At 43.7% G+C, this 13,161-nt stretch overlaps 2 protein-coding genes across 3 annotated transcripts in view; one reads left to right on the forward strand and one right to left on the reverse strand.

The window, feature by feature from the left end:
- LOC128887223 (mitochondrial inner membrane protein OXA1L) overlaps window positions 1-13,161 on the forward strand; it is a 173,892-nt gene that overhangs the window by 29,869 nt on the left and 130,862 nt on the right. The gene's annotated exons all lie outside the window — the stretch shown is intronic.
- Window positions 8,189-13,161, reverse strand: part of LOC128887218 (protein apterous-like) — a 64,047-nt gene continuing 59,074 nt past the window's right edge. For both annotated transcript variants that reach the window (XM_054142879.1, XM_054142878.1), the window contains exon 6: window positions 8,189-11,422. In XM_054142879.1, the coding sequence (XP_053998854.1) occupies window positions 11,207-11,422 (216 nt within the window). In that variant the 3' untranslated portion in view covers window positions 8,189-11,206. The remainder of the gene's footprint in view (window positions 11,423-13,161) is intronic.

Below are 13,161 nucleotides of genomic sequence, written 5' to 3' on the forward strand. Positions count from 1 at the left end.
GAACTACAATAATGCTACTGCTTCAACAATGTTGCAAATCGTTTCTCCCGGGACTACAACAATGTTGCAAATCGATTCCTGCAAAATTCAACAAAGTTGCGAGTTCAACAATGTTGCAAATCGATTCCTGCAAAATTCAATAAAGTTGCGAGTTCAACAATGTTGCAAATCGCTTCTCCCGGGACTATAACAATGTTGCAAGATCAACAATGTTGCAAATTGTTTCTCCCGGGACCACAACAATGTTGCAAGATCAACAATGTTGCAACATTGTTGTAATAAGATCTTTAAATATAAAAAGTGTAACGTGTAAAGTGCAAAATGTAAAGTGTAAGACGTAAAGTGTAAAGTGTAAGGTGAGATTAGATTTAGATTAGCAGGAATATAATTAGTTTTCAGAAAAATTCATTTGTATAAATTATGTATTACTATTAATACATTTTTATTGCAAAATGTTAGTCGATTATGACGACAAATTTGTGTTTTAAACTACAGATCAAACTATAACATACGTATTTTTCCGAAATTTTGTTTTCTTGCATTACATAAAATTATCCTATTTATAATGTACTTGCATTCTGTGCGAAATGGAATCCTTAAACTCGTATAATCTAAGAACTGGAAAGCTTATATATATCGTTCCTAATAACACAACAGATGTTGGCATATTTTGAACTGTATTTCCAATCTTATCAAAATCTTGTCAAGATCTCATCGAAATCTCGTCATTCTGATTGTAAATTATCGAAAATTCGAGACCGATATGCATGTTTCGAGATTTTTTGAGATCAATGATCGAGATCGTACAAATCTCGTCACGTTTGGTCTCGTCTCGTGCGCATTACTAACCGTAATTAAACATAATTGAAAGTGTCCAGTATGCCACGTTGACAGGCATGTTTATTATTAAAAATAAATCTGAGTGTAAAGGTTAAAAACTGGACCATAACATCAACATCTTCCTATATCGAATACCATTGGAAGTCGAATGCAACAACGCAGATCCGAGGCGATTCGATGCGTTCTTAAGCCTACCGCTACACACTACTCTTCTTGCTCGGTTACTATCTATTCCTTTCTTTCCGACTCCCCCGTGGCCCTCTTTCCATGGCCGTCGCGCGTCGCCTCTTTTTCGGCACGCTCGTGAACCGCTAATTAGCGCGGACCGAGTGCGCCGCACGGATCCGTGGAATCCGCGCGGTTGTTTGTCACCCGCGCTGTACCGTGGAGGAAGCTTCCTCCCCTTTTCTCTCGCCTTCCGTCCCCACAGACCCTCCTCCTTCTTCTGTCGACCCGATTTCTTTGCTCCCTTTTGTGCTTTCGCCGCCGGTGCTTCGGCCGCGCTATCTCGCGCGGACTTCCGAGGCTTGGGTAATTTTTGTCGGGGATTTCGGATCCCGTGGATACCAGCTAGCGTGTCGAAGCTTCGCGAGGGAACGAATTGTTTCGCGGATCCGTGATTTCGTTAGCTGCTGGCAGCTTCGGAGCTTGTTGATTAGGTCGCGAGCATTGTTCGTGCGTTACCTGCTCTGGGGTTGGTGAGACTCTAACATTGAGACACCAGTCAACATAATTCAATTGTTATATGTCAACGTTGGTGAAACTTCACGCGTGGGTGGGGTATTGATGAATGTTGCGTTTATTATGGTTCCTGTTGTGGTACATTCCGTATATTTTCACTTCGCATTCTTACCCTATTTCCAGCCCACTTATTCTTTATTAAGTTATGTTGTGCTCTGGTCTCCAAATGTCTGTGCTCGTTCGCTTTATCGCTGAAGCTGCAATTAATTAGGAAAATTTGATTTCTATGTCCATTACCATGTTGAATCAATCTGCCGTATTATCCCTATGTGGTCAATATTATCGTGAATATTCGATAGTAAAGAATAATCATTACTGCGTGCGAATACTTTAAGGGAGCCTTGTTTGTAGGGAACCTCCTCCAGCTCGGGTACCTCGGGGTCGCTAAACCCCGTACTATAGCTGCATATTCGCATGCTACAGTCCCTGAGGGTGCGATCAACTTTCTTATTTTTAATCAGTCAACTGTGATTGACGAGTATACTCGTCACGGAGAAAAGGCAGTATTTTGTGTCATGACGAGTACAGTTGTCACGCGTAAAATTTAGTTACCATTGGTTATTTAAGAGTATGTTTTACAGTCGTCTTTGCGATTCAATGTTACTCTGTATTCGACGACTATACCTGTCGTGGCTTGATTCTCGCGACACGCGTAGGTGCGCGCTCTGAAAAGAGGACGCCGCAGCCGACTGGTAAAATTACTCTTCAATTGAAATTAAAAAGTTTCACGTATTTCTGCACCGTTCGCGAGTTCTACGGAAATCGTGCGGACGACTTCCTCTCGCCAGGGGCGAAGAACGACGTCTTTGAGGTGAAAGCGAGGGAGGCGTGGGGTAAAGAGAGAAACGCGCGGAGCTTTTGATATTCCGTCGGGGCGATCTTCACGCCCGCGCCTTGAAGTCTGAATTATTGGCCGCGAGGAGCGGCACCCCCTTGTCGAATGGTATCCGAGCGTGATGCAGGGTGTCGAAAGTGCTCGGTGGCAAAGAGAACCGGTGCCTGGGTGGATTTTACACGAGTGTACCGACGGTTTCGCGTTCCCGGATTAGGGTCGACGGTTGACTCTTGGAAAATGTTCAAACTGACGCTCAAAGATTCGCCGGTCGTTCAGATATTGCTGTTTACTTTGCGTGTAGAACTTTATATCCCTTTGACGGTCTATCAAAACGGAAGTCGAGTTTGTATGGGGTTGCCAGCAGTGTTGACCAATGGTTACTCGATAAGTTTTATTTAGTTCAAACGTTTATTAAAAAAAGAAATTAATTTCGCGTCTTTGCGTTCAATCGTTTGTATACGTAGTTTAAGCAAAAATATTTACTGGTCATTTTGTCATGGAAAATCTTCCAAATTCTCACCCTGTTCTCTATTACTATGGCTGTACATAATATGTACAATGTTTTAACCTGATAGCCATTACAATTTATCTACATAGACGAATTTCAGTAACCAACTTTTCTTATTATTATTCTCTTATCATGTTACAAATATACTCGACAATTATTAGGTGTAGTTACCTAGTTTAGTACCCTGGGTCTAAACAGAAACATTAACCCCTCGTTTTGTTACACTTTCAAATTTGTGACGGAAGTTTGAAAGTCGTATGGTTTCCTTAAGAAATAAATGGTAAGTTCACTTTAGAATGGCACAGAATTAATTACTGCACCTAATATATGTATACATAGAAGATTCCTGCAGAACTTTCTAGAATAAACGACAAACAACGAAAATCCTTCACGTTTTGAAAATTATTTTCCCTAAAAACGAGAATAGGAATTTGTTTCTAGATTCGTCGAGGCTGCGTCTGACAATAAAGACAATAAAAGCACGGAACGTGTCCGCGAAGAGTTCACCAGTTCTTCAGCTCAGTGAGCGCGGTGTCGCTTGAATACCGCGAATCGTCATCCCGACCTACGGCTTGGGGAGGGGTGGGTGGGGGGGGGGGTGGGAGGGGTTGGTGAAAAAAGGTAAAAACGGGGGCAAAATGGAATGAGAGAGGAAGCAAAAGCGAAGAGGTAAAAAAACTTCGTCGCCTCCCGAATCCTCTTGTCGAACGGTATTCGAGCGTATCGCGGGGCGTCAAAAGTCCTCGGCAAAGGGTTGCGGTGCTCGGCGCGCTCAGAGGAAGCGTTCCTCGAAGAGGGACCGCACAAACGAGACAAGTGAGTCCCGACTCTGTGAGAGAAGTCAAGAGAGTGGGAGAGAGGAAAAGAGAGCGAGGGTCGTGCATCGGGGCGTGGACGAGGAGTCTCCGGAGACCCGCGGAGGCACTAAAAAAATCAAGGAGAGGAGCTTAATGAGCGGGTAGCGGGCGAGAAATAATAACGTGACGAGGTTTATATACAAAAAGAGGAAATAGAGGACCGCGGCGGGGAGGACGGACGAGCGGAAATCAACGACGGAGGCCGCGTTGTCGCGCTTCGTATTTTCTGTTTCCGTGAAATGCGGCCTCGATAAATTGGGAGCGACGCTCGACGTCGCCTCGACGAGACGTTCCGTTGCGTTTCGCACCGGGAACACTGGAAATAGAGAGAACGACGGGATTGCCATCGTCGAGGGCCCTTGTCGATTTTCAGCCGACTGCGCCTATCTCGCGAACATCGCGTTTGAATATTGAAACGTTCATTGGGATAGTTGGTACGAGTCCATCTTCGCGAAGAATGTTTCTGCAGGAATGTTTAACACTTTTAGCGTACGGCTCGGGTAATGTATTTATTTGTCTGGTTTGTTCGCTGTGTTTATTGCGTCACAATAAAACAGAGTACAGTTGAAAGAAGGAGAGAAATGAGCGCGATATGCTATGTTTGTACGTAATTAAATATTTATCGGAGAAACACATTTTTCATTGCTTTTGCTCTCTGAATTTCATTCGAATACATTTTCAATTGGAAATATTTATCATATATACGGTCGATTTAGAACTTAACTGCATTTTGTTTATTAGAATGACGTGTCACGTCGTTACTAAGCGTCCGTTTACGTTTCGCTGGGAGGGTCTTCTTGTGCAACGGAATGCGATAAAAATCAGAAGCAGTTGCATCAGCGAGGAAAGTCATAACTAGAGTGCGTACGTTTATGCATTTGTGGCGAGTGAAAATGCGGGGAAATGTACGAGGATAATGAATGTAAAAATATGTAAAATATCAACAGTGAAGTATATGTATAATTTATTTAAATCCCAATTCCTTAATTTTATTCATAGCCATACCATAAAATGAAACGAATAAACACTTTGATACCTTTGGAATCCTGTCACATCCTTACTTTGTACAGACAAATATTGAAACATACCTCGAACTGTTGGCTTCGCCATCCCTTTCAATTGTATTATTAAATATTTGAACAACATTTCACTGAATAATAATCACTAAAAAATAAGATGCTGTTTCTAGTCACCCAGCAAATTGAGATGTATAGAAACACTGCTTTAAAAGTATTAGACCATCCAACGAATTCGTGTCTGTGTTTATTATCATTTATTCTAAATGTAAATATAGAAAAATACACGAAAATAAACAAAAACGTTACAACATTTAACTAACAAGACATACTTTAATCTACGTAATCTCTGTTCTTTATGCGCGCGTACAAAAATATAAATTTACATAAATATCCGCGGTCTTGCAATTACACTACCTGCTGACAATGTATTAATAAAGCGCAGGAAGAGCAGCCTTCTCACATTTTCTTCTCACGTTGGAAACAATGCCGAGAGGATCGTGTGGTATCGTCGAGCGATAAAACGAAAACGCGTCGTTCCGTTCGCATTCAGGGACCGTTCGTTCTCCAGCCCGATCAGGCGTGATCGAGAGAGGCGACCGAAGAGATTCCTAGATCTTCCACATGCGATGTCAGGCCCAGGGCCGCTGTCCTCTGACCGGTTCGTGGGATCGAGACGTCGATAACGCGAATGATCGATGCCGTGCATCGGGCGACAGCGGCGCAGACCCACTCCTCGTTGACAGTGGTACGGTGTCGATCCTCGGCAACGTCTCATTTACTTCGTTAAACGCATCGTGACTTCTTCGTGGTTCCCTCGGCCGTGGGCAACGGTCCAACGTGTCCTCCGTGCGGATCGTTTGTTAAACGAGGGGTCGCCTTCCGGTATTTTTGGATATTCTTGGAATATTCACTCTGACTGCTTTCTTCGGACTCACGGATCTTCCGATAATTCGAAATTTCAACCCTCGACGGGAATTTGCGGATGGCTAGGGCCTGAGTCATTCGATATCCATAGAGAAGTCTTCAGACTGGGCTCTTCGCGGATCTAACAGAATTATTTCCAAAGTTAAAATTCGTTAAATCGGCCAACCACGGATCTTTCAGAAGTTCGAGATTTTAATTCTCGAATGGTGGATCCGCTGATAGCTAGAGCTTGGATCCTTTGAGACCCATATGAATTCCGTTGGTTCTACTCGTGGATCTTCTAGTGATATTTTACTTCGGCGTATAATTGTAAATATGTACCTAGTTCCGAAGTAATAAATATAGTTTATCTTTTCCACCGTTTCCTTTCATTTAGCATACCTTTGTACCCAACTATTCCCCCACCTATGAATACAAATGTATCTACAAGTCTGGATCTCACCGAAACTTTGACCAGGTTAATCTGAATTAGTCGCAACACGATTTCTCTTGACCTTCGTCCTGTCCCACCTTGGCTCGCGATTTTTATCGATTCAGAAATGCAACGAACAATCACCATTAAAAATCACATCGCGCCGCTTACTCACCGGCTGGCACAATGCAACTGCTCGCGTAGGTATTATGTGCATCGTCCCGCCTTGCATTCCAGTTTTTTGTATTTCCGTTATCCGTCTCCGGGCTGCACTTTCCTACCACAAATAATTAATATCCTCCCGGTTATCAAAGAATCGAATTCGCGTTCCTTCACGTCGCCAACTGAAATCCTCCGTCGCTACGCGTACGCTGATAAGAAACTCCTTGCGGGCACGACGTTATCGTTCGCGTTCCCCACGTTTCCGTAACTCAGGAAGCAGTTTGTAAACGCTGAAGATTTACCGAACCTCCGCGGCTTTAAACTCGGCTATTACACAATACGGAAACTATTATTCCTCAGGCGGCATCGATCATTGTCCCCCGGTGGCGAAAGGAATAAACGGTGCCACGTAGGAGGCTCTCCTAATAAATTAGATTCGTTCTGTGTTAAAGATACATAACAAACATGGAGGATATAGCGACAAGAAAATGAATGACGCGTGCTCCGACTAGGAGACGATAGGTGAATTTATTCATAGGACTCCCAGGTACAGTCAAACAAGAGAATTCGAACCTGAAGATTGTGATTTAAATGAAACTTTGCGTCGAATGTAAAGCATATTCAAGTTTCCAGCAGTTTCCTTTCGAATAAAAATCGAAATTAAAATAAAAAATCATGTTTCCTATTAGAATACCCCCTCGAGCGATAGAAGATCGCTGGAATTGTTGCCACTATAATAGCACTCCCGATCGTTACTGATATCAGCCGAAACAAATATTTAATGTAATATTTACATTAATAACGTGGCTCGATTAATTTAATAAGCCCACAATCACTTGAAAAAAGATGGCCTCCGCGTCAGAGAAGCTAACGAGAAGTTTCCTTTTCCCGCGTACGTTAAATAGAAATTGCACGCCGCGCTGAACCAGCTTCGTTTTAATTTGAATTGCCGTTAGCAGCATAATTTTAATTTTAATTTTAACGTTCACCCCTCGGGATGCACCGTGCACTCATCGGTTCCCGTAACAGGGTCGTTAAATTGCTGCCAACCTTGTAAACCACATCCTCCAACCTGTCACGTGCATTTAGTGCAAAACACTCGTCTCTGTACTTCGGTGACGCATATTTTATATTTTTTTTTTTGGACGGTAGATGAGTGTCTTCCGGAGTCGCACCGTTTAACGATTTTTCAAATTTCGTTTTAACGCTTCGCTGTGTTTAAAAAAAGTATTTGTTTCGATTTTCCACGCTTTTTAACGTATCTCATTTAGAACGTGTGACAAATTTTACCGTGTCTATTTTTCCAATTTGACTCGATACCGTTCTTTGAAACGTAACGTTGTTTTTATACGAAAATCAAGCAAAACATAAACTTAAATAACTTTCAGCGTATCAAAAAAGAAATTTAATTAATAATGTTAAGGTTATTATTAGATGTATTAATAATAGATCGATCGTGCAAGTATTTATTTATTAAAAATCGTTAGTCTCGTCAGGAAAGCTGGCCAAAAATTCTTACCTCGGACTCATGTTGTCATTTAAATTGTTTCCCATTGCGGAGAATTCGGAACAAACTTCTTCAACGAGGAAAGATATAATGCTTCGATATAGTGATTTAGTGCTTTAGTGGTCCAAGCTATAATTACAGAAGCAAGATTCTAATTTAATAAAAAGAAACTAAAAAATAATTATAGAAAGAGAAAACTCGTTGAAAGATTCTCCTACATTATCATGTGTTAGCATCAAAGAAATTGTCGTGAAATTTTCAAGTTTACTCTAACGTCAATAATACATCCAGCAATAAAATATGAACTTTTCAATGACATCGATAAGGATGCTTCACGAAGAAGGAGGAATAAAGGGTTGCGAAAGAAATAATCGACAGAGACAGCGTGTATATTGTCAAAATATATTCAATGAAAAAATCATCTTGTAAAATTAGACAATCGTTCCATTCGTTACAAGGATATTAATAATAGGAGTGATAATAATAATAATTCGTCGTCATCATTATTACCTTGCCTAACAGAACCGCTACCGAATGCAATTATAATCCCTACAACCTATAGCGGTGCCTTAAGAGACTCGAGGAACGTCCTTTATTTACAACAATTACGTGAAATACGCCAAGGATTCGCGATCGGGCGCGACTCGATCCGCCGTTACTTATACCTTCCGCTCCCTCTGGGTTCGCCACATCTTCGTCTTTTATTTTCATTTCTGTTTTTTTTTTTTTTTTTTGAGCAATAATTATAATTACACATCGTTCTCGGGCTCGACGCGCCCGAATTTATTTATAAATAATATATTTATATATATATATATTTATATTTATATATTTATACTTACTCGACGTTAAAACCCAACGTTTCGCGCGACACGAACCACCGCCAGAGCACGATATTTTGAATTAACAATTTCAATGACTCTCCGTCGACGAACGCCCGCACTTCAACGGCTCGGAACGAGTAATAATTTGTCGAGATGCACGGGACCGAATTAATCGAATCGAACCACTCGATCGGGCTTTTGTCGTTTAAGTCATCTAACGATGATGATAATAATAATAATAATAATATATATTATTACGTTCATACATATATATGTATTTATATATATATATATATTTTTTCATTTATTTATATTATTACGTAATGCGACCGAAAGTATTACATGTCCCCCTCTACTCCCTACCCTCCCTTCGGAAACGTTGGATTTTCACACAGCACTGGTAAAGTTCGTAACCCTTAACTAGGCTTACCTCAGAACGCTTATAACCAATAAATAGACATCGACAACTAATTACAAACGTTTTCGAGCGATGCGACGTCGAAACGCACTCGCCGAAGTGTGTATCGCGTGTACGTATGCGCGACCGTATGTTTCTCGCGTACGCGTAATCACACGGCGAAGCCTGCTACGAAGTCGGCGATTCGACGGAAAAGGCGCAAGTACACGTTCGAACATAACAACGCTGATCACACCGTGACGGCTGAAATAAATACAACGCTTTCTATTCATTCAACTAATCGATCCTCCGTTACGGTACAATCGCCGCTTAGTCGACGTGTCCTCCGTTCTTCAGCTTATCCGATCGGGGGAGACGAAGGTCGATCGCAATCGTTAATCCTGAGGCAAGTCGCTCATGACGTCGAATCAACATCAACTGGCCGCTCGAGAGCGGTGAAGGACAGACCCCCACCACGGCGTCTGCTTACCCCCACCGCGTCGCTTCACTGCCCCCCACTCTCGTGGTGCAAACCTACGAACGCACGCTTTCTGACTTTTGCAGTAGCATTGTTATCCAACACAATTGTGAATGATATCAAGGTCTTCGATCGTTCTTGATATCCCATTTCCTGTAATTTGTGGAGTTTAACTCATCGAGCACCGGAAACTCCATTTATAATAGGTGACGACATTGCGTGTACCAATCTGTTGAGCGATTTTGACGAGCGCTTATAGGCGCCAATAGGAGTTTAAGGATTAATAATGTCCATTATGACGGTACTCCTCGATACAGGTTCCACAATTATGCAAAAATTACTCGACGTTAATCACGCTCCCTTTACATATGATACTAAATACTTCTTCGCTGAGGAATCGTTCTTCCAGCACTCAGTTATAGGATTCTCGGCTGGAATTCTAGTGGATGTAGAACTTTTAATAGGATTTCTTTCCTAGAGGTTGGTAACCTTCCCTAGTTGAATCTGTATTAGACTAAGCAGAGTTGAGAAATTGATATCTGGAAGGTGTTGCGAATCGAAGGCCTGTGGTTGAGCAGAAATTACACGACACGATCCATATTTCCCTTATACAAGGGATTACAATTCCTATCACTCAGGAAACACCTTTTCAGCTCTCAGCTATAAGATCCAGCTTGCAGCTATAGATTCCTGGACCTGTGAACCACTAGCGAATGTAGGACACCTAACTACCGTTCCCTTTCAAAGAGAAGCGACCGTCCGTAACCAAATCCGAACTAAATGTTGCGAAGCTACATATAAAGCTGATTTCAAAGTAGTCGCGGATCGTATATGATCAGACGCGCTAGTCAGCCTTCGAACGCCAGCGTCTGAGCAAAAGTTACTCGGCTACATCCACTTTCCTCGTAACCCGCGAATCATCTTTCGAGTTTTCAGCCATAGACTCCTTAGCTGGTTCTCTAGTGGTCACAGGATTCCTAGCTAAAGTACCATCCTATAGAGATAGGATCTTGCCAATTGAGTTTGATCCGACTATGTTTTTGTTTGTTCTATACTGTTTATTCGTAAGACAGTGACTCGTTGATAAAGTAACAAGTTGAAATGAAAAGTTAGTCACGGGTAAAAGTCAAGACTCAAGGTCCCGCAAATGAAAGATTCGATTTGGGAGTCTCCCTGCCAGTAGTCCTGTCGAGGAAATCTCTGCCATTTACTCCTCTATTAGGCTGTTCAAATGCGACAGTATGTGACGGACACGTAAGACTAGGGTACTTCTACAACCTTTTTATTTACGTAAGTCGATTCTTTCACTTCCCAGGAACATGGACCATCGTACCCAGTTCCAATGCGACAAACCGAAGCATCGGTAGCCTCGGTTAAAACAACAGCTTCGAGTCACTCTGTCTTCCCAAACTATCCTTCTCGCTGGATATCTCCAGTCCCTGCGATCGTTCCTCTTTCGCGGATCAACCAACTCCCCCGAGCGCGATGGGAACGCCATCTTGGTTCGTTCGTGCGCGACAAAATAAATTATTCACAGCGTCGCGGCGCTCCCGTCCAGCAACGAAAACCGCGGATTCGTCGAAAAGAGTCCCACGTCTCTGTCCCTGGCGTCCAGCTCGCGGATCCTGGACTCGTAGAACATCGACGCGTCCATTTGCGAGTCTCGTTCGATCGGTTTGGCCTGAAAACGGGATTTCGGGGATCACGCGCAGTCCAGGGACGCCAAGGACGCAGGGCTGTGCGGTCCACCTAGCATGAACGGAGGACTCATCGGCGGACCGCCGCTTCCGGTGCTGTTCCCGTAAAGCTCAAGGTCGCCAAGGGAACCGCCGTCCACGCCGCCGTCGCACTTGTCCGACTTGCCCTCCTGCTTCAGCACCATGCGCCGCCATTTTGCGCGGGCGTTCTGGAACCAGACCTGCGAACATAGAGAGAGAAAGAGGCGACAGGTGAGTGGCGAGCTTTTTCACGTTCGCTTGAAGGGTGATCGAGGGATGGTCGTACAGAGAGTCTGGGAACCACGAGAGTCGTGAAACAGGCATGTTTTGAGAGGAGTCCTTTTTTTGGAAACTTTTTGCAACGGTTTGAGTTAGGTCGGACCGTGCAATGTCTGTCTGTCGGGGTGTCTGGGGGATGGATATTTTTGGAGAATATTTTTGAAATTACCTCGAGTGGATTGGATGTTGTTAATCTCAGTTTTGAAGGACTTTTTTATTCGTAGATGGAAATGCCTTTATGTGAGGTGGTTCGCCAGTCGGTGTCATTTTAATTTACGTCGATATTATCATACATAGCGAAAAATGTTTCGATTACAGTTGAATGGTTTCGAGTCAGACGCATTGTGATGGTATTGGTTCCTTTGCAGGTGGACGCGTGGAGAACATACGAAGGTCACCTACAGGTGTTTTAGACAAGATTATCTTGTTAATGTTGTAATGATTTGACTTAGAGTAAAGGATTGATACGACGACCGTTTACATCACATTTTCTGAATCGAGAAAGATTAGGTAATGTATCTGGTGATCTTTTATAGGATTCATCGATGACACGATCATGCCCACGAGTTCGAACATGATTGCTCCGCTTCGATAAATAGGTTTTTCCCTCCATCCATCCTGGACAAAATCACAAATACGATGGTGCATTGACGTTAATGGCCGGTAGTGTATATTTCTGAAAACTATCCTTTGAGAAACCAGCAAAAGTTTATTCCAGGCTGAAACAGCCCCTTAATATGGCGAACAAAGTCGTGGGATAAAATAAAAGGTATAGATCAATCCATCCGTATCCTGAACTCTCCGAAGTCGGCTACCACGGTACCGCTCTTCTGGCTGGAGAAAAAAAAGGCATCACCCCTGTCTCGCATTATCCTAAACGGCGCGTCATTACACCTGACGCCCGAGGAGAAACGCGGCGACCGAGACAAAAGGGAAGGACACTCGGAGGAACGAGGACCAAAAAGCTCGCGCGCCTCGTATATATCTTCATCGAGAGGGCTTACACGACGTGGTGGAACGGGCGATGGGAGGAGGCGGGGGAGAGTAATTTAAATGCAACAGCACGCGCGCACCAGCACGTCAAGCGACGGGCCTGGGCCCTGCTAGGATAGCTACATCGTCCATACAATGAAACAATATATAATGCGACGACGCATACTCCACCTCCCCCTCTTTCTACGTCGTCTCCCTCGCCAGGTTCTCTACCCCTTGTGTTCTCGATAGATAAAAGACGGCCTCGATGCACGGGATCCGCGTCGCCATTTTCAAGATAGTCTCCTCCCCCGCGGACTGAAAACCAGGAGAGAGACTTCCAACCGACACAACGCGGGCCTCCCCTTCGTGGCCGAAGCGTACGAGTGTTTCTCTCTGCGGTGCTCTCGCGATAGACGTGCGCGTGTGTACATCCGTTAGGTCTGCGTGTGTACGCCTGTTAGGTGTGTACAGCAGCGAGTGTGTGGATGGTTGGCCGTGTACGGTTGCACACAGAGTCGAGAGAGGAGACGGCGACGAACGCAGCCGCGGCGAATGAACGAGTATTCGTGCGTTTCGCGATCAATATCAAGCAAGATGGCGACCAAGAACCCTACGCCGCACCGAATACAATAGGCTGGCTCTCTCTCTCTCTCTCTCTCTCTCTCTCTCTCTCTCTCTCTCTCTC

This window comes from Hylaeus anthracinus, unplaced genomic scaffold (genome assembly GCF_026225885.1).
Source record: "Hylaeus anthracinus isolate JK02 unplaced genomic scaffold, UHH_iyHylAnth1.0_haploid 11985, whole genome shotgun sequence".
NCBI classification, from domain to species: domain Eukaryota; kingdom Metazoa; phylum Arthropoda; class Insecta; order Hymenoptera; family Colletidae; genus Hylaeus; species Hylaeus anthracinus.